Source organism: Neopsephotus bourkii, unplaced genomic scaffold, assembly GCF_033783945.1.
Source record: "Neopsephotus bourkii isolate Nb327-2 ecotype Australia unplaced genomic scaffold, CSIRO-AGI_Nbou_v1 NB_1765, whole genome shotgun sequence".
Classification (NCBI taxonomy): domain Eukaryota; kingdom Metazoa; phylum Chordata; class Aves; order Psittaciformes; family Psittacidae; genus Neopsephotus; species Neopsephotus bourkii.
The window spans coordinates 5,910,571-5,933,761 of NW_026902239.1; the positions used below are offsets into that span (position 1 = coordinate 5,910,571).

The 23,191-nt window shown below is 40.3% G+C and overlaps 1 protein-coding gene across 16 annotated transcripts in view; it reads right to left on the reverse strand.

Annotated features, from left to right (window-relative positions):
- EYA4 (EYA transcriptional coactivator and phosphatase 4) overlaps nucleotides 1-20,452 on the reverse strand; it is a 147,305-nt gene extending 126,853 nt beyond the window's left edge. For 5 of the 16 annotated variants that reach the window (XM_061378167.1, XM_061378162.1, XM_061378161.1 and 2 more), the window contains exons 1-2: nucleotides 18,161-18,694; nucleotides 3,146-3,247 (exon numbers count right to left, since the gene is read on the reverse strand). In XM_061378167.1, the coding sequence (XP_061234151.1) occupies nucleotides 3,146-3,178 (33 nt within the window). In that variant the 5' untranslated portion in view covers nucleotides 3,179-3,247; nucleotides 18,161-18,694. Of the gene's footprint in view, nucleotides 1-3,145; nucleotides 3,248-18,160; nucleotides 18,697-19,986 lie in introns of those variants that run through there. The other 11 variants (XM_061378157.1, XM_061378159.1, XM_061378158.1 and 8 more) reach the window with 5 other exon arrangements.
- Between the last annotated feature and the right edge of the window lie 2,739 nt (nucleotides 20,453-23,191).

Sequence of the window (23,191 nt, forward strand, 5' to 3'; positions counted from 1 at the left end):
GGCTATTTACCTATGTGGTTGTGTGTAAAGACAGGAAAACCAAAGTAAAACAAACTCTGCTCTGACTCTTTTTATCACTGTATGATCTAGATTAATCCCCACCTCTGCCACATGGGACTGGGAGTGAGAAGCAAAGGAAAGGGAGCACAACAGATTTCTCAGTATGGAGGCTGTACAGTACAATAAATAGGCAAGGACACTACCCTCTGGTCAGTCAGTGCATAAGTATTTAAAAATGGAGCCGGGCAAGGAATTTGCTAGAAGAAAAAAATTGGAAAAATAAATGAATTACTGACATAATGCAATAAATGGTGAATACATTACATCTAATCAATCCTGCAGCTCAGAAAACACAGCAGCTGCTCATTTCAGTCAAATGTAATTCTTTAGAGGCTTGGAGAACAGCCTCTAAACAGGGCACACTTAGATTTCTGAAGGAGCATGTGGTCATGCAGTCACTGTTCTGAGACAAAAGTGGAAGAGTTTATTTCTTATATGGCAACAGGGATGCTGTGGAATTGTTCATAGCTGTCATCATATGAGTTTCACCTGACTGTGATATAGTTTAAAAAGATGAATCATAGAACCAATCATTTCTTCTGAGTGTATTTTAAAAGGAGACAGGGTAAACAACAAAAACTTGAGTTAGAACAATTATAGTGATCTCAGGTTTATGGAGAAGATTGCCAGAATAAATGCTACACTACAGACCATCAGACTTCAGGAGGAAGACCTACTTGCAGAAATTAGCCTCATTTCTTTTCTTTAAAATAAAACTTCAAAATTAACCCTGTTCACTGTCCCAAGTAACTGTGCCTGGACTCCTTTACCATGGATTAAAGCCTCTTAACAGATCCAGGGAAATGAGTTCAATGAAGGAATCTCTCTACTCAAAAATCTCTACTGTTCATCAAACATACCTTCCAATAGCAAGCACCTTCTAACCCCTCTCAGTTGCAGAAACAGGCAGTCTTTCAAGTAACCAAGGACTAGAATATTCGGGGCAAGGTGCCAGCACAAGTCTGACCACAGGTCTCGCATTCATGATTATTCACACAATCTAATACGCTCACAGCAGCAGCTAGATCCTTAGGCTCCTTGAATTTCCATGATCTAAATCTTATGCACCCAGCTCCCAGCCAAGAATCTTGAAGGCAGAATGAAGTACCTAGGCTCTTTGAACATGTCAAGACCCAGAAATCCTGCATGATGAGCAGAAACTGCCTAGAGTTAACCAGCATAAAACACATTACCCAGTACAGAACACCAGGGCAGTATAAGCAGAAGGGCAGTAGGATATAAACTTGATATTTTTCTAGAGGTTAAACCACCAAAGCTTTGGCTAGAGAATTCCACCTTCTACCTGGGATCTCTAGCCTACAGTCCTGCCCTGCAGCTTTAAAAAAACTAAACAACAAACACTATTTTCTTTTGTTTTCTTTGGTTTGTTTTGTTGTTGTTTTGTTTTTTTTTTTAATTTGCTTCTGAAGTGAAGAAATAAAGGTTCAGTATCTGTGGGCCTCACACCACAATTCCTTTTACCAGGAACAGTGCTCAACACCTTAGTGAGATCGTAGTCTCAGTGCCCACCTGTACAAAAGGAGTGATGAAACAGGACTCTTCCCACCCATTACATTGAAGTTCTGCCACTATTCAGCAAAGAGTAAGAACAATCTCTTGTCTTGAATCACAGTTTTCTGTGACACTAACAGTAGTGTAAGGACACCAAATCCTATCTCAATATGCAACATGGCACAGATACTACTTCGGACTGTTTTCATGTATTAGTATAAAGCTATGTAGTAACTATGAAGAATACTACAGAAATTAGACTACAATGAAGTAGTAAAATGGCTACTAAGGTATGCATTTATCAGGCATCCAGTGGTGCAAAAACATCTTAACTACTATGAAAACACATTTTTGCACTAGGCTAAACTGGCTCGTCTACTTCCTATTAATAACCTACCATGTACGCTGCCCAGAGTAATTATTTCACAGACTATGAGAGAACTCCTGCTTAATCTTTTATGACCTTTATAAAACTTTATTAAATTATGAAGCCATGTAGCTTTTACACTGTTAAGACTTTCCAATTCTGTGCCATTTTAAATGAGCAATAAAACTCTAGTCCAAGATAAAGTCTCAGATAGGAGCTATCCAGTCAGGAGCAAAGTACTCCTTATTAAAGATTACTGACATTTTAAAAATACACACAACTCTTCTCAGTTCCTTGCACTTGTGTTACCTATAAAAGTCTCTGCTATTAAAAAAAGTATTAAAACTAGTTTAATACATGGATAACCTTTTTCAGCATGTCAGAAATAGAAGTATGAAATCCCTTTGTTGATCTTCAGTACGCTGAGACCAAACTGAGACTCCTGGGGATCATGATACTTGCAAAATCTACCAGTACTGTGACCACTAGAAATTAAGATGTTAAAACCAAAGCAAATACTTAGGATGGCAAGCCCAGCCAACTATAAATTTGATCAGAGCATGCTGCCTCCTCAGAAGTGCAGCCTGGTGGTAAGGAAGTCTGGAGACTGTACCCTTAAAGAAAAGTAAAAATTAGAAAAGAAAAAGGAGATGAAATATTCACCCATTTTTCACAGCTATTTCACCAATGACAAGAGGAATGACCCTCTGACATAGGACAGGGAGATACACTGCCAACTCTCACAATCCCTTTGAAATCCAGGAGAGTCCTGAAACAATTCATGTATGTCATCCGCCACAGCCTGACCATTTGAAACTTCTTGTTTGTGTTTTGGTAACTCTTGCTTTGGCAAAACTGACAGACCATTATGGATATACATTTTGATATGATTATTTGAACAAGGTATATTACTGTGCAAGTTTTCTTCCAGTACCATTCTTCCAGTGTACCTTAATCATAGGCATCAACCCTCCAACAATTCTATTTCTGCAAAATCGCATACAACTATGATCTTTTACCTTCCAACAGGTAAAAAAGACTAAACCCACTCATTTCGTGTATGAGCTAAGAAAATGTTTTAATCTAGAAGCTCAGAAGGTTTCCCCAGATCTCACTATAATTCTCAAATCCGAAGTAAAATCCCTTTGAGCACAGCTTGAACAGAATTCAGTTTATTCCATTCAGTTTAGCAACATTTGTACTTACTGACTGTTCACTTAGATCCTGAGAGTCTTCCATGGAGTTTATTCACCTGCTTTTTCCCCAGCAAGAAGAAATTATCTTCCCTTCAATTTAGAGCTCAGTAGTCTAAATTAAAAAGAGGAGAAAAAATTAATAGGTTAGTCTGTAGGCCTCACTTCTAAGGCAAATCTGCAATAAACAAACACGGTAACTGAGGCAGTGGTTTTAGTATAATCTACAGCAAAGGTACCATTGGCTTCTGTGAAGCCTAATTTCATAGAAAATGTTTCAACACCTCCAGTATTATTTTGGGAAGGTATCTAAAATATACCAGTAGACACAGGAATACTTAAGTAATAATTCTTCAACTCCTATAAAACAGTAAAAAAGCTAAAATGCTTAATGCAGGCAGTTGTTTAAGTAGACACCAAAGATAACCCTTGGGAGAACATATTCGAAAGACAATTATAAAAGGTCGAACAAAACTGCTTAATAATACACATTTAATGATAACCTCTTAGTCATTAAATCTCTAGCAGAAAAAGGTTATTATGCAATTATCAGCATGAAGTCCTCTCTCTAAAGTCCATTAAATTCCTTTAGGATTAAATAAAATACACAAAGTGGTTTATAACAAGCATCTCCCTACAAAGTGCTAAATGACAGACATTACCCTAACTACTTGCTATGTTTATGCCTTCTCTCATAGGATGAATCACTCTCATCAAATATTGAGATCTTCAATGGAAAAATTCTAAGAGCTCTGTATACAAATGATTACAGTGACCTTAACTATATATAGAGCTACACAATCATCTTACAATCGCCATTCTCAGAAAAGATCCACTCTGGATTTACACATATTTGCATAATTTAGAACAAAGCATGTGCCAGGGATATTTCACATATGTAATAATCATAATATTGTTAATCAAAGCTTGTGTTACATTTAAAAGAAAACAAAATATATAACAGCATATAAACACATAAAGCAAGGAACCCAAACAACCGTGAGTTGTTTATCAATATTGCCACAGAAGTGTTTATCAACAAGAATCCCAGGAAACCATTACCTGGGAGTATACCCAACAACATGGACATATTACCGATCTTTGTTTTCAGTTCTGACCTGCAAACACTTAACGCCTTACACTACCCTGCATAAATGTTACCATTACTTATCTGAGGTTCAACAATGTATAATTCTGTTGGCACTCACAGAACATTTGAAAAGAACCACAGCTACAACCTATTACACCCTATGTTCCTCTGTGTCTGTCTCCTTAGTTTGAAGTGCCTTTAGTTGACATACCTCTGTTTGCTCAAGAAAATATAAATCCCCATTTTCCCTTGTGTTTTGCATCATGTGTTTCCTATAACATACACATATGCACGTTCTCAGCTCCAGTCTTTCTTTCCAGTCTCACCTGGATTTTTCCTGCCACCAGATTACACCCTCATGTTTTCCTTCCCTCCTCTAAGTTGCAAAAGTGTTTTCATTCCCATTGTGTTAATCTTTGTCATGATGTTACATAAGGAAAATACCAGTTGTAAGCAAATCATGTTGCACATATTTCACCTTACCAGAAAGCTGAAAATAATTCCTGTTTTTCAAAACAGCTTTAGTGTCCTCTCAGTTCCAAGACACTGACATCTTCACCCATGATGCATTTACCAAAACAGTAACCACCTCCCATGGTTTTTCAGTCAGTGTGAGATCCACACCCTTGTATTTATAAAAATCTCCTGCAGTCTTCATCCAATGGAGCGAAAAGGGAAATTGAACGGCTTTTCTAAAACACTCACCGCACGTAAATTTCAGAGAGGAGCCTACCAAGAGCAATGCGTATCTTGACAAGACACAGCTCTACATGGCATTTCCTGAGGCAGCCCCTGCCAAAGGAGGCAATTCCAAACATAAAGGCAAATTTTTACAAATGTTCCTAAAATATTCCATGAAAAACACAAAATCTGCTTTAATTTAATTAAGAGTTTGAAGTATGTGCATGTTATTGCATTAGTAAGACTGCCTGCAGAAAGAAACAGGGAAGCATTTGGTAGTAAAATACAAAATTCGGAATGAATTGTTTGACTAGTTTTTAAGTGTAGTGACTGGAAGTCAGTACCTGGTTTGCATTCAAACATTAAATGCCCTAATCCTGACTGTCAGTGACAGAAAGTGACAGATCCCTCACTTTCTATGTAAAACTCAACTACTACTTCAGTATGGAGCCACAACAGGCGGAACCGTATTCACATTTCTTTCCATGTTTATCAGGATCTTAACCAAAGCATACTGAAATCAACAGATGGATGTCACCTTTTTCATTAAAAAAATAAAATGTATCAATATTTGAAATACATCCGAACCATGCAGGTCCAACAGGAGTTTTATAAAGAACTGCATATGATTCATGCACAGTACTGTGTGCTGTCCAAAATTCAGGTGTATGTATCCACTGGAATGCATCATTAGATATGCCATCTGTACTAGTCCCCTTCTGAAAAAGACTGACCTTCACAAATTTTTAAACTTACTTTACTGAATTTTAGGAAAAAGACAAGGTTGTTTTAATCTCTGCAGAAGTACCCAGTGTGTTAAAGATATCTTTTGCATGAACATGCTAAATTATAACAGTTTCTAGGGTATAGTTGTTCATCTTCACACTACCTCAAAATTCTAATACCCTTACTGGAAATTTAACTTTTTAAAATAAAATTCAGAATTAATATTTTATCAGTATTCTACCTATCAACAGTTAAATCCTGCTACATTTTGAGCCCAGTGAAAGCTTCTGATTATAACCAACTGCTAATACAATGATTTTTATAATGGCAGTTATGCCAATTGCACTTAGACCAAATCCTTTAGGGTTTAGTTTTATAAATTTGTAAAAGAGGAGAAAAACCATTAGAGAAGTCAGTGATTTAAATAAGACCAACATTACTCCCTAATAAAGATATAAAATTAAAGGATAATTGTAACCTCGTGCTGTTTTATGAGGCAATAATCCGGTTACCAATTCAACCTTGTAGTTTATCCCATCAAGAGAACTAGATTAAAAACAGAGGGGGAGGGGGGGGGGCAGTCCTATTCCCGTTATATTGCAAGTGTTTCTAACTGGGTTTAAATATTTTTAAAACTGTTGTTAAAAGTCTTAAACTCACAGACAAGCCCGAATGAAGAAAAGTACCTGTTTCTGCTCTTCATCCAGCCCTTGCAGATGTGGCTTTAAAACTGATGAAGTGTTTTATGCTCCCAGATAAAAATTTTACCTTTCTAAGAAATGTCTTAATTAGGAGAATTCCTGACTTTCCTCATCAACAAATGCATTTAAATCTGATTTTTTTATTTATTTATTTTTATCTGGGGGAATAAAACACTTCATCAAATTTAAACTGCAACTTCCAGGACTCGACCATGAGGAGAAACATGTGTTTCCTCCCAGAGATACACCCATAAGTTAAAAAGAAAAAAAAAGGAAACTACTTGACGTTTCCTGCATACCGCTTTGTAAACAAAAATGCAGGACAGCAAGGATGTGACCTTCTCCTTCTCAATGATTTCTCCAGAAAATTAGGATTGCAACAAACAAACAACAGCCTGAGGTGTTTCCATTTTCTATGGGATGCCTAGTAAGATCCCGTGCTGCAACTATCACAAGCTCAAGACAGAATGTGAAGCTTGGGGGCCCACATGTGAAAAACAGCCCTAAAGCACTGACTTTTCCCAAAGGGTATTTCAGAGGCTGCTTCAGCCCCTCCAGTCAGCCAGATGGAGAGATGGAGTTCCAGGAATAATCCATCATCTAGAAGAGGAGTTTGGCCATCAGATAAAAATTTTCCTCCTTTTCACTCTAACCCAAAATCTTAAGAAGAAACTCCTCTCTTGATCCACAAGGAATCGGTCTTCTTAGGTGAAATATGGGGGTTGGGGGGGGGGAAGTATCACTTTCGGAAAAGAAGAAAGATCCATGCCCCAGAGGGGGTATAAGACTGATGTGCTTTATAACCTAGCTTTCTTCAAAACTCAAGTGAAACTATTAGCAGGCAAGTCAATAAGAAATTTATTCTAATTTAACACTTCTAAAATAAGCAGAATTATAGTCATAGGGCTTTCTAGAAACTGGAGATCACTGTGAAGCTTTGGCAGAAAAAGATGTCAGCTTTCTTATGTTGTGAGGCAAAATGAAAACTCAGTTCTCAACCTAACCTCAGAAAATCTAGTACTTGATATATTTCTGGCCAAGTTTAGAAATAATTTATATTTTTATATATATATATATTAACTAATTTTTAGCTTCATTGGCTTTTGTGTTTTCTCTTATGCAAGCACTGTATCTTGTGCAACCCTAATAAAAACAATTCTTCACTAGTGGAAAAAACAGTAAGAAAGATTATTATCTACACCTAACTTGAAGGGACAGCAAATTACAACTTTTAAACACCATAAACATAGCAAGCAGTTAAAAAGGCAAGCAACACCATTCTGACAGTATGACCTTGTCAGGGACATGTACTGTTTTCCTGATAAAAACTGGTAGGTGAAGAGATACAGGATTTCTACCTTTTTTTTACCTCTCAAATTTTTCTTTTCACATTCCTTTTAACCATAAGGATTCCTGCAGGAAATAGAAGTGACTTGTGAATCTCTCATGCATGTTTAGGCTTAGCTGAGGTGTCTACCTACTGGTATCAAGACAAGTGAAATGATCCTCTTGAAAAAATCAGTATTGGATGGTAGTGATACACGGATTTCCCAATATCAGTGGAAATAAAACTTGCTCCACCGATCAGAGAATTAAAGGGAATATGGAATACAGAATACCTGTCTTTCCCTTCCTCCTCTTCCAATACTTTCTTTTAATCTCAGGCCCACATCTCTAGTGGGTTAGACATGGATGCCTCTCTTCAGATCAGTTGGGTCTCAGCCCACTTTTAGCTTGTTGAGGATGAGCATTTTACCCTTATTAGAGGAGCTTTAGAGCTTTCTCGAACCTTTTGTAGCACATCCAGGTCCTACTTCTCCACCTACTGGAGTGACCTCCAGGATGCCGCGCTCCACCCTTCCTTACCCGGAGGGAGCCGCTGACCTGCTGTCGGGGGGGGCCGCAGGCCGCCCCCCTTCCTGCACAGCTCCTTTCAGCTCCAGGCACGTCCAGCGGCCCCTGGTGGAAGGAAACTACGTTCGCTGAGGTTTGTGCTGTTCAGAGCACCTGCCTACATCAATTTGCCTTTGCAGACCGTTTGCTTAGAGAAGATACATTATTCCTTATTTTGAATTAGCAGAATTATGCTAGGAGTTCACACAACTCACGCAACTTCTGTAAGCTTCTGAGCAAAGAGATTTCCTGCTGACTGCAACCCAGCACACTCCTGCTACTCATTTACAGGGAAGGAATACAGGAGGAATTTCCACGATACACTGAAAAGCAAACAGATCTAGCTGCTTCCTCTATAAACAAGAGCCCTCGTTCTCACAGCAAATACATGAGTGATAGCGCATCGGCTAGATGGAACGGGCTGCACTGAGCACCCTTCAGAACCTGGTCAGCATTCGCAGCATAGCATCCAGCATGCATGTACATAAGAACATGCATACGTGTAAACTGGATGAACACTGTATATTCCAGTGTATATAGAAATGATGCATCTGAAATGAGTAAGTTTCAAGATGCAATGTCAGACACACACAAAAAAAACCTGTCCCATTATTATCATACAATAAAACAAGTAGGAAAACAGAAATACTTCTTGGTAAATAGTCAACAACCCCAAGTGCTGTCTCTCATTTACTGTAAGTAAAATAATACTTCAGTGTAGCACTCATCTTGGCAAAAATGGGTACCAATTTTACAGGTACCAAAATATAGTTAATCAGCTCCCCTACTCTTCTTAGCACTCCCATCCAATACCTGTGCAACAAATAAGGATTAGTTTTAAGAATTTCAGAGTACAGAATTGTAAACTCAACAATTCCTCCCTTCTCCTAACATTGCATAATATGCCATGAAATTGCGGAGATTGAAACCAGAGCTGTGAATCTACTGATGCTTGCTGGCTTCACAACCGCGAGAGACCTCTTCACTCACGCTTAGATAAGGCATGCAGCTACACAGAGCTCTTCTGACTCATTCCAGATTAATCAATTACAGATTATTCCAGCCAGAAATAAATAAAACAAATGCTGAGCCTGTTTCTGGCTTGCATGTGTAAACAAATCTAAACTAGAATCCCACTGTGATCCCCTAAAAGTGTAGGAAAATTGATTTGCAAAAAAATTAAACACAGTGTTTTCAAATTCATGACTGATGAAACCCACGCAACCCTTACCAAAAAGGGAGATGGTTCTGGCCTGGGGGGTAGGGAGAAGTAATGCAAAGATGCCACAGATAGAAGTATGCTCTTTTAGAACGTTAATAACAACTTTAGGTTTATTTTCCTACTAACAGGCCATTTCAATCTTTTGAACAACTAGATTTTTCAAGGTGGCAGGATTCTGGGTTTTATTCCATGGCATATTTTGGTTAATTTCAGAGATGTTTTCTTTCTGTTGTTTTTTTTTTCTGTTTGTTTGTTTGTAGGGATTTGGGGGTTTGGGGTTTTTGTTTGTTTGTTTTTGTTTGTTTGTTTGTGGGGTTTTTTTTTTAGAAAATAGCTGAAAACAAACCAAATAAAACATTTCCGTTTTTTATAAACAAGCCACTGAAAACAGAAAGACTACACTTTGTCAGCCAGAATACTTAAAGAAAGTGTCAACTTGAAAATATTATTTATTATTTCTTCTCCCCCAAAGACATCTCAAATTTATCTTCAACACATTAAAAAAAATAAATCACCTTGTGATACAGAAATAGCATAAGGTAACAATAAAGATTATTTATAAAAGAGAAACCCTACTTATCATTTTAGAATTCAGGAGAACCTAAAAATAAGCACATCATCCAGCTGAAAGCAAACAGCAGTTTTACAAGGCTGGATAAATTAACCAAATGAATGCAATTCCACTTTAAAATGAAAGCCGTGACAGCATAGAACATATACATCCTGTTTGTTTTTAAAAGCCATGCCAGTTTGAAGAGTGTATTCAGCACTATGAGTATGCAATGATAGTTAATGATGAAGTTCAAATACTCACTAAGATTCCTGGAAACACCCTGATGAAGAAGGAAGCTTGTAGCTTGCCCTTCCTTTTCAGCTGTCAGTGTCATTGCCCACCCCTGGCTGTCAGCTGCCATTACTGTTACTGCAAGTATTTCTCATACAGCTCTTCAGTGGAACATTCTTAAGTGCCAGAAATAAATATAAAAGTAAAGCCACTGCAAATAAACACGGGTACTTTGGTTCTGGTGTGGTAGGAGAAATGCAACCTTGTTCTTAATTGAAGTTGACAGTAACTCCCAAATGTTGCATTTGAGAAATTTTTCCATTCTAAAGGAATTACTGAACAACAGGAAACAAAAAATGTGAATGCAAAACTGTCCCAGAATAAGGAGCTCCTGCTGGTGCCAGCATGCAGCTCCAGCAGTTTCTGATGGAACAGAAGGACAATCACTACTCATAAAGCCTAACACTACTGCACCACGGATGTCAAGTTAAACTGAAACCATCAGAACACAAATCAAAAATAGCAAAATTCCCGTGTGCCACCTTTGTCCAGCCCAAAGTAAGCACTAAAACCTGTATTAAAAGTGCTCTGTAGTCCACATTTTTTATGTTGTTGATCCTCACAAGAAGTGCCTGCACTCCTTTCAGTTCCTGGCCCATCAACAATCCCTACATGCAGCCGAAGCTGCCAACATTAAGTGCCATGACGTCCATGGAACCATCCCACAGGCGAGTCTCTTCCATCAAGAAGCAGCATAAAGCATGCCACACAAGGCATGCCAATCATGAAAAACAGGTATTCCCAGATTTTAATTATAACAACTTTTGCTGCGACAATGTATCCTTTACCATATTTCCTTACCCCAATTTAGATATTTGTTAGCTGTGCTTGAACAATGCTACTTTCTCCTTTGGTAAACTAAAATCTGCTCATCCTCTGGAAGACATGTTTTCCAATTGTTTAATTACTCCTCTGGTCTTATATCTGAAACTCCTCCAATTTTTCATGTTTCTTTTCTAAAGCTAAAAGAAGGCACAGCTTTCCAGTAGTAGCTGCATTCATGCTATCTCTACAGGTAATGTAACCTCTCTTACTCTGCCTAGTATTTTGTTTAAATTACTACTCCTTTTTTTTGGCCAGGATACCATCCTGATCATTTGCTGTGGCATCCAGTTGTTTGGGTTTTTTTTCAAATAAACCACTGGCTTGCAGCAAAGCATGTACTTTTTGCTTGCTCTCAGCTTGCTTAACAAGCCAGACTACTCAGCAATCTGCTCTTCATTGTTTAACTCTTCCCTCAGCCTTTGTAGTAGCAGTACTACAGGCATTACAGTCTGACAGAATTACAAGAAAGTTTGTAAGAAGACAGATCTCTTTCATCAGGTCAGCCATTGATCTAATCAAAGGTATTACTTCTTGTAGAACATACCAATCTTTGTGTCACAGGTAAAATAACAGGTTTTCATTTGATAACTAGGCCCTGAAAACCTCTTTATAATATTGTTCTCTTTAAAAACTCATTAACAAGGATTTTTGAAATCCATGCTTTAGTTTGCCATTTAATCCATTTCATTTGTGCCAAGTTGATATTGTATGCTTCAAGTTTATTAATCAAAACCAAAACTTTATTACATCACTACTCTTATCTTCAGAAATCAAACTTGTACTTACATCAAAAGTAGTATCACTAGAACAGCATGCTCAAGTGTTCATAAACCTGTGATGTGGTATAGCATGCATATTTCAGTGTTCTGTAGGAACAACATACAAAAAGCATTTAGAACAAAACAGCATGTAAGTTAATACTTTGCAACAGTGGAGACTAATAAAAAAATAGTCACCATAAATTAAGCTGTCTACGGTGACAGCTGAGTAGTGGCCAATTTTGAGAATGTATTCCACTTCTTTCCCCAGGAACAGTGCTAAGAGAATGCTCTGCCCATCCCCTGTGAGCCCAGATTTTGGACAATGATGCACAGATCTGGAGAAGTTCTGTGGTCTGGTATCATACCTAACTCCTGCCTTCCTTTGAGAGCATCATAGCTGTCCGTTCCAAAGATACCATAATTTTCCCTACTGTTTTAAGCTGCACGTATACCTGCAAATTACTGGCATCCACTTTAGTTTTCATTGAAAAAATAAACAGATCAACAAAACCTTTTGGTTAAAGATCGAGAGGTCATTTTTGTAGACAATGTTTTCATTCTGAAAAATTCCACTTATCCCACAGACTTGACCCTGCACTTAAGTTAACAGAGGTGGCAGATTAGGTAACGGAGACTGTGGTTCTGCAGCTATTTCTGCAGCGCCGGTGCCAGGCTGGGCAGCGCGGGTGCTGCCACTCATTCCGACCTTTGCCTCCTTGCCAGCACAGCTGTTCATGAACCACAACAAGGAACAGATCCAGCTTTAACGAGTGGCCAGCAGAGGAAGGGTAAGGGGCTGCTTAAGAAGCACTGCCATCAAATATATAACCATAGCTTCATGTTCTTCCATCATCTGCCACAGAAAACAGATGGGCGTAGGAACATCAGACATGGTTGGTCACACACAGATTACTGCTATTACTGCTTATATGAATGAATGTCCCTAGCAAATGATGCAAAAACAAAGCAAAATGATGGACCTCTTCCTACAGACTTTACAATCAAGCTGCTGCAAGTTTAGTTCTGATTTGACAGCATCTCTTGGGCTGCAGTTCCAATCCTGAACTTTCTTCAATGTAGATCTAAGCAAGACGTCAAAATGTTGGGTAGTTTCACAACTATCAAGAAGCAGTTCCTTCCATTTCATTCATCTCAAGCCAAAACTCTGACTATTCAGCCCTTAGAGAAATTAGACTATCATTTAATTACAAAATTGGAAAACAAGCTGAATCATAGCTAATTAGCTACCAGAAATGGCTAGGAAATATATCATCTGGTCATTTTAGCTGAAAGACCTCTTACTGCAGGTGATTCCCAGCTATACTATTGAACAGTGAACTCGGCATTCAGATGGGGCTTTGAACACAAAAAATTGCTTGCCTGAAGGGCAATCAACTGAACGAACATCACACCATCTCCCTCTATCACACCAGATTAGAATAAATATAAGAATAGGTGGCTGAGTGGAAAAGTACTTTAATCTTTCCACTTGGAAAACCTACCACAGTTCCAAATCTTGTCTTGGGGTAACCTGGAAATTTTATTTTGGAGACCCTTTCCCAGAATAGAATTATTCCTATTAGTTTGCAGCTCCCTAGTTCTCTGTGTTAAGACCACCAGGAATATTAGGTTGAGTCTGAGTTGCATTGCTAGAACTTGGCAAAGGAAATGTACATAATCTGCCTGAGCCATGCCTGGTTTTGTGAAACCACGTCTAAGTTGAGATACTCAGGAGAGCTGGAAGAAAGACCTCACATATAGTGTGATATTATGATTGCATAAACCGGAGCATACATAGGCTGGTTTAGCTGCTCTCACTTGGGAGTAAGGGGAACTTCATTTTCTGTGATTCACTGGGAATATGCTACAGTAAATAAAAAAGGGGGATTTAACATGGTAAAAGACTTCACACCTTTCATTGAATAGGCTTGGCATTCACAAAATGTCCCTGAGCAAAGGCAACCTGACTGTTCATTTCTGTGAGCAACAAAGTTGCCTTAAAGGAATTACAAGAATACAGTCAGTTAACAGTATTTCTAACTAACTGCACCATTTGCACGAACACAATTACTGTAAAAGGCATTTCTGAGGTCATTTGTAAAATGTTGTAAAAAAAATATAAAGATATATTCTAATATAGGAGTATGAATATGTCTTAAAATGGAAGAAAACATTAATATATTATTTGGAGACATTTATACTTAACCCTCCTTTGTTTTTTCTAAGTATTCCTAAGTATTGCAGGATCACTTCTCTGTGCATGTGATCTCACACATATAAAGTATACTACAACATCCCCCCGAAAAAAAACAAGCTGCACTAAGAATAGAGGACTAGATACTCATCTGGCATAATGTGAGACCACTCCAGTAATTTCAACATTCCTAGTCCAATTTGCAACAGCTAAGGATCTGGCACAAAACATCGACTTAAATTTCCAATTACCTCATGCACCAGCATTGGTTTCAATAGTTATATACACAGAGCCATAGAGGAGAATTATTTGAAAAGTTGCAAACTCAGCTCTGTATTTCTGTTGCTTTTGTGGTCTAAATCAGACCCTTCATGGTATTTTAATGCACGGTTTTGTGGTTTAATTATATATGTGTCAAGAGCATAAAAGTTACTTGCTGTATCTACCCAATTAAAAAAAAGGCAGCAATAATTTGACCCTGCTGACAATGTCGACTTACACTGGTCATGTCACAATAGCAATAAATTTTAATGTTGCAAAAAATCTAGTGCATATTAACTTCAATTAGTCTTCTGCATGTGAATATTTTGCAGGTTGCCTTGGGAGGTCTCTTTGCAATCTGCTGCTCCAAATCAGCCAAACTGTATAGTCCAGCCACAATAGGAGGCGACCATGGCGTAAAGACACAATATCCAGCCAGCCCAAACAGGCTGAGTTCTTCAGAGACAGCACTTAAATTACATCTCATTAAACAGCCCTGCACAGTCCTGCAACATCACTCACTACAATGTACTTCCATGGACAGCTGCTTAATGAAAAATGGCCGTAATTTTATTTATTTCTCTAGTTCTAGGAAAATGGATGCAGACCTCCAAAGAAATTCAGGTACAGAAAACCTTCAAAATCCTCCAAAGAAATTCAGGTACAGAAAACCTCCAAAATCCTTCTGTTCGAATCCATGGTAATTGAAGTCTAACTCAAAGTTTAGTGCCTAATAGCTTAAGACCAAATACTATTTTCACTGGTATGCAGACCTCTGAAAGTTCTGAAGATAATCACTCCTCATTACAATCTTATCATGAAGAAAATTTAAACAAATTGAAAATAAAATGCTTAACTTTAGTATTCCTCAGCCATTAGCATCTGACATTCTGCTCAAAAGTCTGACAACTAGCCTATATACAATCCTGTGAGTGAGACTGCCCAGTGATGCATTTTGATATAGGATAATCAATCATCAAAGTAATTTTACTGCTTAACATTAAAGCAAGAGGCGGGCCAACTATTCAAAGAGTTTCTCAGGCTTAGAGACAAAAAGAAGAAACTGCTTTAAAAATAGTTTTCACCAAGGTCCTGTATTACAGGCGTCCCAAAAGCAATTGGCAGCATTAAAACCTCCAGTGTGGACTAAAAATGTGAGTTTTACTGCCTTTTAAAAAAAATTTTATTCTTTCCTTGACAGATAAGCATTCCTCGCATCTGAGCTTTCGTACTACAAAGTGCGTCCAAGTTCCTTTAAGCACTTCAGATTTAATGACAGATTTAAAAGCATTGCAACACAAAAGTGTGGACTTGGCCAAAAAAATTGCTGCATAAAAATCTGATTTCTGTAAAGCAATATCTAAAATGTCAACTAATACATCTGATAAAGCAGAAAATTTTTAAGGTATATTGTAAAGACTGGAGCTTTGATAGGTAGAACATCTACTGACTTTAAAATACCATGAACATAATTTATTTTTAATAACCAATTTTATTTAATATTAAAAAGAGTAGCAGTTTATGCCTTCAGTATAACCATACTCTGAAATCTCAGGGGTGATTAAAGGGCCATGGCAAAGCTGAAAGGTTTCAAATATCAAACTATACTATTATGTCAGGGCCAGCAAGATCAATTAGCGCTTTTCAATGACAGAAAAGGTTAAGTTGGACACACATTTACACAATATTTAAATCCAATTTAGAAAAATAGCACATATTAAGTTTACTTGTAAACCTCTCAATCGGTGACCAAATCTCAAAACTCTTCTTCTACTTGAATAACATAAATACCGTTTTTCTAACAGAAAAAGGCAAAAAGATTATAGATACATTAGGTAGCAGAAATAACATTGGATTCTCACGTACAAAGTAAAAATCAAAGACATCTGAGTGTTTCTGCTACAAGACTTGGTTAACTGCTGAACTTTCAAGAAGCTTTACAAATACTTGATCAGCTTGACAGATGCCGCTTTACGTTCTCCTTGCAAACCCTGAGAACACTAAAAATGAATGACAATGAGCAAATAAACCCATTTGCATGTTCAACTAAAGAACAAATAGGAAACTGCCACACAACAACAGCCCCCCCCCCCCAAATTAAAAATACTAATCTGTAAATTTACTCATCTTAATTCTGGGGAAAAAACAAGTATACAGCTTCTGCAATTAAAAAGCATAGACACATGCACACCGGGAAGCAAGGGAGCTTACTGACTTACTCATTAAGAATAAAAGTTCTTAGTACCTGAAGAATACTTGTTAAAAGTACAGGTATTTTAGAAGTTAATTCAACACCTGCTAATGCAAGCAGTGCCGCAGTAAATGTAACTTGAACAGAGTACCAAGTTATGATATCAAATAAAGTCAGTATAAAATCACAATAAAAGTGCGGGAGATGAAGAAAATCTAAGGAAAAGAAAACCCTCACTGTGTTGAAATCAGTGGTTTAGATTGTAATTGCATTATTTTGAGTAAAAGCAAAGCAAGATTACTGTTGTTCAATGATATATTTCAAAACGTCTTCTCTATTTATTTCTTCAAGGGGTGATTTTACTACCAGACAGTACCTAATTTTAGGTTTTAAGTGCTTTAACAGCTCAATGAAATACGATCAGCAGCTGCAATATAGAAGTATGCTGAATAAACTCTCCTTATAAAAAGGGAGACCTGTTTTACCCTGGGTTCATAAAATCTCTATTTTCAAGAAAGAAAAAGATAACACAGAAGAAAATAGTAGCTGTGTCCTAGAGCATTTGACAGAAATTCCAGGAATTTCTTCTTTCTGTATTAGCTTTCATATTTAAAAGAGGAAAAAGCAGTTTAAATTTCAACACCAGAGGACTGCACTGAATGTCATGCAATACCACCAGGTCATGAAGGAAATAGACAGGTACCTCTTCCATACCAAATGTCAGTGTTTAACACTGATTAACTCTAGGACTGAAAGGTAAAAGTTGCATAAAGTTTAATGAGAAGCTCTCAAAGCTTGCATCAGAGTCTAAAAATATGCAACAGGACACTATCTATAGCTGTATTTCTAGTTACCTTATTTGAAACATTTTAACTGGGAATAGCAATTAACTGTTTTCTACTTGTTAAATTCCTTGTTTCAAATTTATTTATCCCATTGGCATTATCCATAGAGCAGAATAAATTTCTATTGCAAAGTGTTCTGAAGCCATTAATAAGTACAAATACCACAAGAGTAATCTTCAACTAAATTTCTTAGTATAATCACATAGACATATCAAATTCTAAACGCACATGAATTACCTGGAAAAAAGATACACAAAAGATTAGCCACCACACCCCTCTTTCATTTTTATTATATTTGGTTGAAAAACATTTGGCAACATAAATACCAGAATTTTCAAAAGAAAGTACGAAGAGCTGTTTCAGACATAGCCCAGCTAATGTTAGATGTCAAACGTACAGGAAGAATCACGAGGAGGTAAGAGAAATGTCAATTTCAGTTTCCACTTTACTCACAGTATGACACATGTCGGACGTATGCAAACATTTGTTATTCGGCAGCGTTTTCAGAAATACTAGTAGGAAAAGTCAAACCTACTGTAACTTTGCAAAACTTCTGAGTTTTAAGGAAATAAAACAATGATATAAGCTGAGTTTTGATTCAAAGTACACCCTTCAAATAACAAACAATGAGGTCAGACAAAAAAAAATATTTACCATACAGAAAAGATGCTTGCTTTGGATATTTCACTCCAAACCTAAACTGCTGATTAGTTTATCCCGGGCGTACTTTCTAGTCTCTAGCAAGTGAAACACGCAAAACAAAACTCAGAATATTGAAAATACAGGTTTCTTACTGTTCTAGCATGGCTTCGTGCTTAAACCCGAATCGGCCAAGGCGCTCCCTTGTCTGCTACAGCTTGCCTCCCACGATTTGTGCAAATACCAGCTATGTACTTCACATCCCCACTCGCGAGATGAAGGTGCACCTCCGTGTGCGCGCTTTAAATCCCGCCCGCAGGATAACGGGAAGGCAGCGCAGTACCTACTTGGCTCTCAGAGACAGCTTCATAAACGTAAATGAAACTAGATGCCAAGTACTGACTGGCAGCAGCCCTGCCACGGGGTCCTGCTGTCGCTCCGCGGCGGGGTCGCTCCCAGCGGGTGAGTGCCGGGCGGCGGCCCCGGGGCATCCCCCGCCGCCCGGGCACGGTGTGGAGCCCCTGCGGCCCAGGAAGAACCGCCGCCGGAGCCCGGTGAAACCCAGCCGGCGGTTTTCCGCCAGTATCTGATTTGGGAAGTGTCTGTAATGACAGCCGGGGAAGCAAATTAATGGCCAACAGCCCACTGGGTTTGAACACGGAGAATCCTGTTACCTCCTCACGGATCAAGTACACACACATACACACACACACACACACACACACACAAGAGGCTTCCCCACGTGGAAAAGCTTTAAACCAAAACACAGGACCCCCTATCGCCAGCGGGACCCCCGCGCAGGGGCTTTCCTGCGCCTCTGTCCTCCTGCGCAGCGGGACCCGGGACCCGATATGGGGCGACCCGAAAACGCGCCGGTTTGTCTTTTGACCTCAAGAAAAAAACAAGTCTGGGCGGGGGAGGGGAAGGGCAGGAGGGATCCCTCAGGGAGAGGAAACGGCGAAGAACAAAAACAACGGGCAACTCTGTCCCCGCTCCCGCGGACAGTGGGAACAGTGGCTGCCGAAGCCCCGTGGGGTTGCCGGCCGGGAGGCAGCCTGCCCCATCCCGTCCAGCGGCACTCCAAACACCGCACGACCGAGGCGCTCCAAGGCAGGATGGAGGCAGCAACGGCAGACTCCCGGGGCAGAGCGGGACTCAAGGGCGAGCGGCGGAACCATCTCCTCTGCCACCGATGCCTGCTTGTCCCGGACGAGCTGCCTGACTCCCCGCTCTGCCCAAACCCTAACCTCGCTGGCAGAAGAGAGTTTCAGGAAGGGGCTTGCTACCATCCCTGCCTGTTTTCAGGCCGGAGGGGCTCCCCGCTGCCAGAAAGCTTGTTTCCTCCCAACCTCCGGTCGAGCCGGCCCCGACTTTGGCCGTAACAGGGGCGGGCGGTGGCAGAGCGGCTTGGGGAGCCCTCCCACCCCTAGCCTGCCTCCTGCCTTGCCCAGGCTGGCCGGCACCCCCGGGAGCTCGCGGGGCGCAGCCCAGGGCCCCCATTTCCGCCGCTACCGGGGAGGCGCAAGCGGGGAACAATGCGATGGCAGCCGGCAAGGCTGGCGCCCGCCTCGGGGCTCACCCCAGCAGCCACGGTAACAGCCGGTCGAAGAGGAGTGAGGGCAACAAGGCAGGGACTGTCACCTGGAGAGAGGCAGAAAGTCACCCCGTCCGCACCGGAGACCGGCGGGATTTCTGCAACTAAACTTGTGCGGGGCCGGGGGTGAAAGCCCAGCTCTGGTTTGCGATGGACGGCTCCGCTGCTCCTTCCCATCACGTTTGTTTTACAGCAACTTTTTGTTTTCTGGTCATCGGACCAACAGGAAAACAACGCTAAATAAAGCCTAAACACAAGCACATGCACACACACACACACCCATCTCCACGGACGCATGCACTCGCGACAGGGAGCCGGTTTCCTCCACCCCTGAGCAGAAGGGGTGGGAGGGAGGCTCGTGAACGGGGAAGCCGAGGAGAGACTCACCTTCTCGCTGCCGGGATATGCCGCTACCTTTAATTTAAGGGCTGCTCCTTATTTGTTTATTGTCGTTCCTTCTTCGAGCCGACGTTCCCCTCTTGCACTGCCTCTCTGGCAAAAACAGGACATCCCCTCTACAAGTCGTGTTCCCCCCGTCTTTTCTCCACACACAGAGTGCAACTCGGAGCAAAACGGGAGGAGAGGCGCGGGGGGTGTGTATAGGGTGTTATAGATGGAGGAGGAGGCTGGTAAGAAAAAAGCCAAACACTCGCAGTTGAGCGAGTGCAACTAGTTGCCTCTCACGCACAGGCACGTAGAAAGTTCCCCTGGCAAGGGACGGGGCTTTGCTAAGAAAAGGTAACCTCCTCCCTCTCAAAAAAAGTCGTCCCGGTAGCGGGGAGGTAAGGGGCGAGGACAGCAGGAGCCACCGCAGCCTCGGGACACCCCGCTTTGCACTTGTGCCGGCCCTACGCCCTGTGCCGGCCCCTGCTCGGTGCAGGAGACCGGCTATCCCTCTGCCGCCCCGCTCAGCACGCCTGCGCTTCCGCCGCCCCGGGACACCGCTAAGGGACGGCTGGCCCGGCCACCAAGCACACCCAAAGCACCCTTGACCACCGGCCTGCCCGCTTCACCCGGACTGGACCGTTCACCTTCGCTGCTCCCTGGAAGCCATAGCCAGCAGTGATGGGAGCAAAGAAGGAGATAGCCCTGAGGGGCATAGGTCTAACGCTAGTCCACTCGAGTGCAGTCCACACCACACTTTCTCCTTTTGTTTCTCTTAATAATAAACCAACATTGTAGAGTAATGCTGATTTTTCTGGGGCAGACTGTGAGTATACAATCAAGCATGACCAAGCACTACAGGACAGGACCTGTTGCTGCACCCTTTTATATAGGATGCATTTGTCTCCTCCTCAAGCTGGTCAGTGTGGATACACACAAACTCCTTACCTGCTTTCAAACTGAACTTTCTCTTCTGCTGGAAATTCAGCAGCTGCATTTGGTCTTCTTTGCTACCTAGTGTGGGGAAGTGGAAGAAATTCCCTAACTGCTTAGTCACATTTCATACTCTTACCCTTCACCTTGGATTATCTCTTAAGTATTATTTCACTGAGTGGATTGGGTGGCTCTTGTTGAAGCAGCTGCATCACCCTCTTTCTGTCAAGGTAACTTCACTCTCCAAAGGGTGTAAGTCAAAAGAGGAAGCAAAAGGAAGATCCTGGAGAAAGACAGAAGAAGCAGGTCTTGGTTTTCAGAAGTACAGAATGGCAGAAGCTTTTGAGGTAGGCAAGTCACATGAAATGAGGAGAAAAAAAAAAAAAAAAAGGTATGGATTTGTGAAGATTCTTTCCTACCTGCCTTCTATTTGCTTACTTTGGATCCAGTGATACTATTTAAAGCATAACTTTACTCAAGCTCTCTGCCTTCAGATTTGCATTCAACAAATTGTACAAAGATGGTCATCTTTCTCCTAAATAATTTCAAACTTAAGATGACTAAATCTTCATGAAAACAAGTCTATAAAAACCCTGTATTTGCTGTCTTGGGAGAGTCGCCACTCAGAAAGAGAACAGACTTGGAAAAGTCTTTTGACCTACAAAAATACAGCTAGAAAAACATTTAAACTAAAAAAGCCCCCAAAAGCCAGCCTTCAAACTGACATAGTGTAGGACAAGCCAGAAATATGAAGTGAACTTTGAAACTGAGAGTTTACAGAGTAAACTGGCAGGGGCGGAAACTGGGATTTGCAGGAATAATTGCGATTGACAACCCCACCGCGGAGTAAGAATCGTGACTAACGCCAGTACCCATCTTGCTAACAGGCTCCTTCTGTAGTGAAACATGCTAACAACTCCTTCCTTTCTAGAGGACTTTTGTGAGCAGGAGAGGTCTAATGTGCAGTACTCGAACGATTTTGAAATCTGGTTTCCTTCCACTTCAGTGAAGCAAGTTCCTGCCCCCTCATAACACGGGTTGTTTTAATTGACATACCACTTTAAAGCAAGCTTTTAATTATTTGCTGCATCAGCTCTTAAAATTTAAGATACACCTGACTTGAAAGGATCATGTATGATCTTTGTTTGATGTAGAATGTTTCAAGTTGAGGAGGGATGGGATAATCACATGGCTGTTACATGGTACAGACCCAAGGCAAGTCTCCCTCCAATTAAGGGCACTGGCCTTGGTGTCACTGACCCCTGTTGCTATTTTGCTATTGATTTCAGTGAGAGTGGGCAGGGTCATGCACAAAAATAATGAGCATTTGGCCTGGATCACATGAACCAAAGGAAGTCTTACAGAAACTGATCTCATAACTATGCACTAGTTTTTCACAGTGATTTATTGTAAATATGACTTTTACAGGTAGGAATTAAGTAATGACTTAGATTAAATTGGTGTCTTTGGGTTGAAGTAGATTCCAGTGAGCTCAATGGAAGTGATTTCAGAAGGCAGCAAATCCAAAATCTAGTGCAGTATACTGAGTCATATAAACTACTCTGTGTGGCCATATACAGCCCTGCATGTAGAAGGTCATTCTAGAAATAGTCCTACCAGGGCCCGAGGAAGAGCTGTAGGATCCACTTTTACACAAGAATAGAAGAATAATACCTTATCCATTTAAAGCAACAGGGGAATGTAAGTAGGCAGGATGTAATTATCTAGATTGGTATTTGGCCAGACACTCCTACACTTGCAAAAACTACCATAGGGTGTTTAATGACCCCAAGTGCTTGGCATCCTCAGTATTAGCTCTTATATGATCACCCTTGTGATCATGTGTTTTATGCTGGTTCAATACTGAGTCAGCAGAATAATGTTGCCCTGCACAAATACCAGTCTGTACAGTAACTTGGAATTTCCTTTGAGGTCTTCCATGCAAATAATATAGACCCAACCCTACCTACCCTATGAAATCCAATGAGATTACAGCCATAAGTATGGTTCCAGATAATCATGTTTGCATATGTTACTATAAACAATATGGGCTTTAGAACCTTTATAAGTAATTTTGAAATGAAACCAATATATTTTACATTGGATCTCAGTGACAAACAGGTTTTGTTGTTTAAGCAAAGGGTTTATACATAGTTATTACAAGAAAATCTCATGACAGCCACTATTTTGGCAATGTGTCATTATTATGATTTATTAAAGTGCCTACCATATGCAACATCCAGCTTAGGTATGTGTTGTAAATTTTATTTTACAA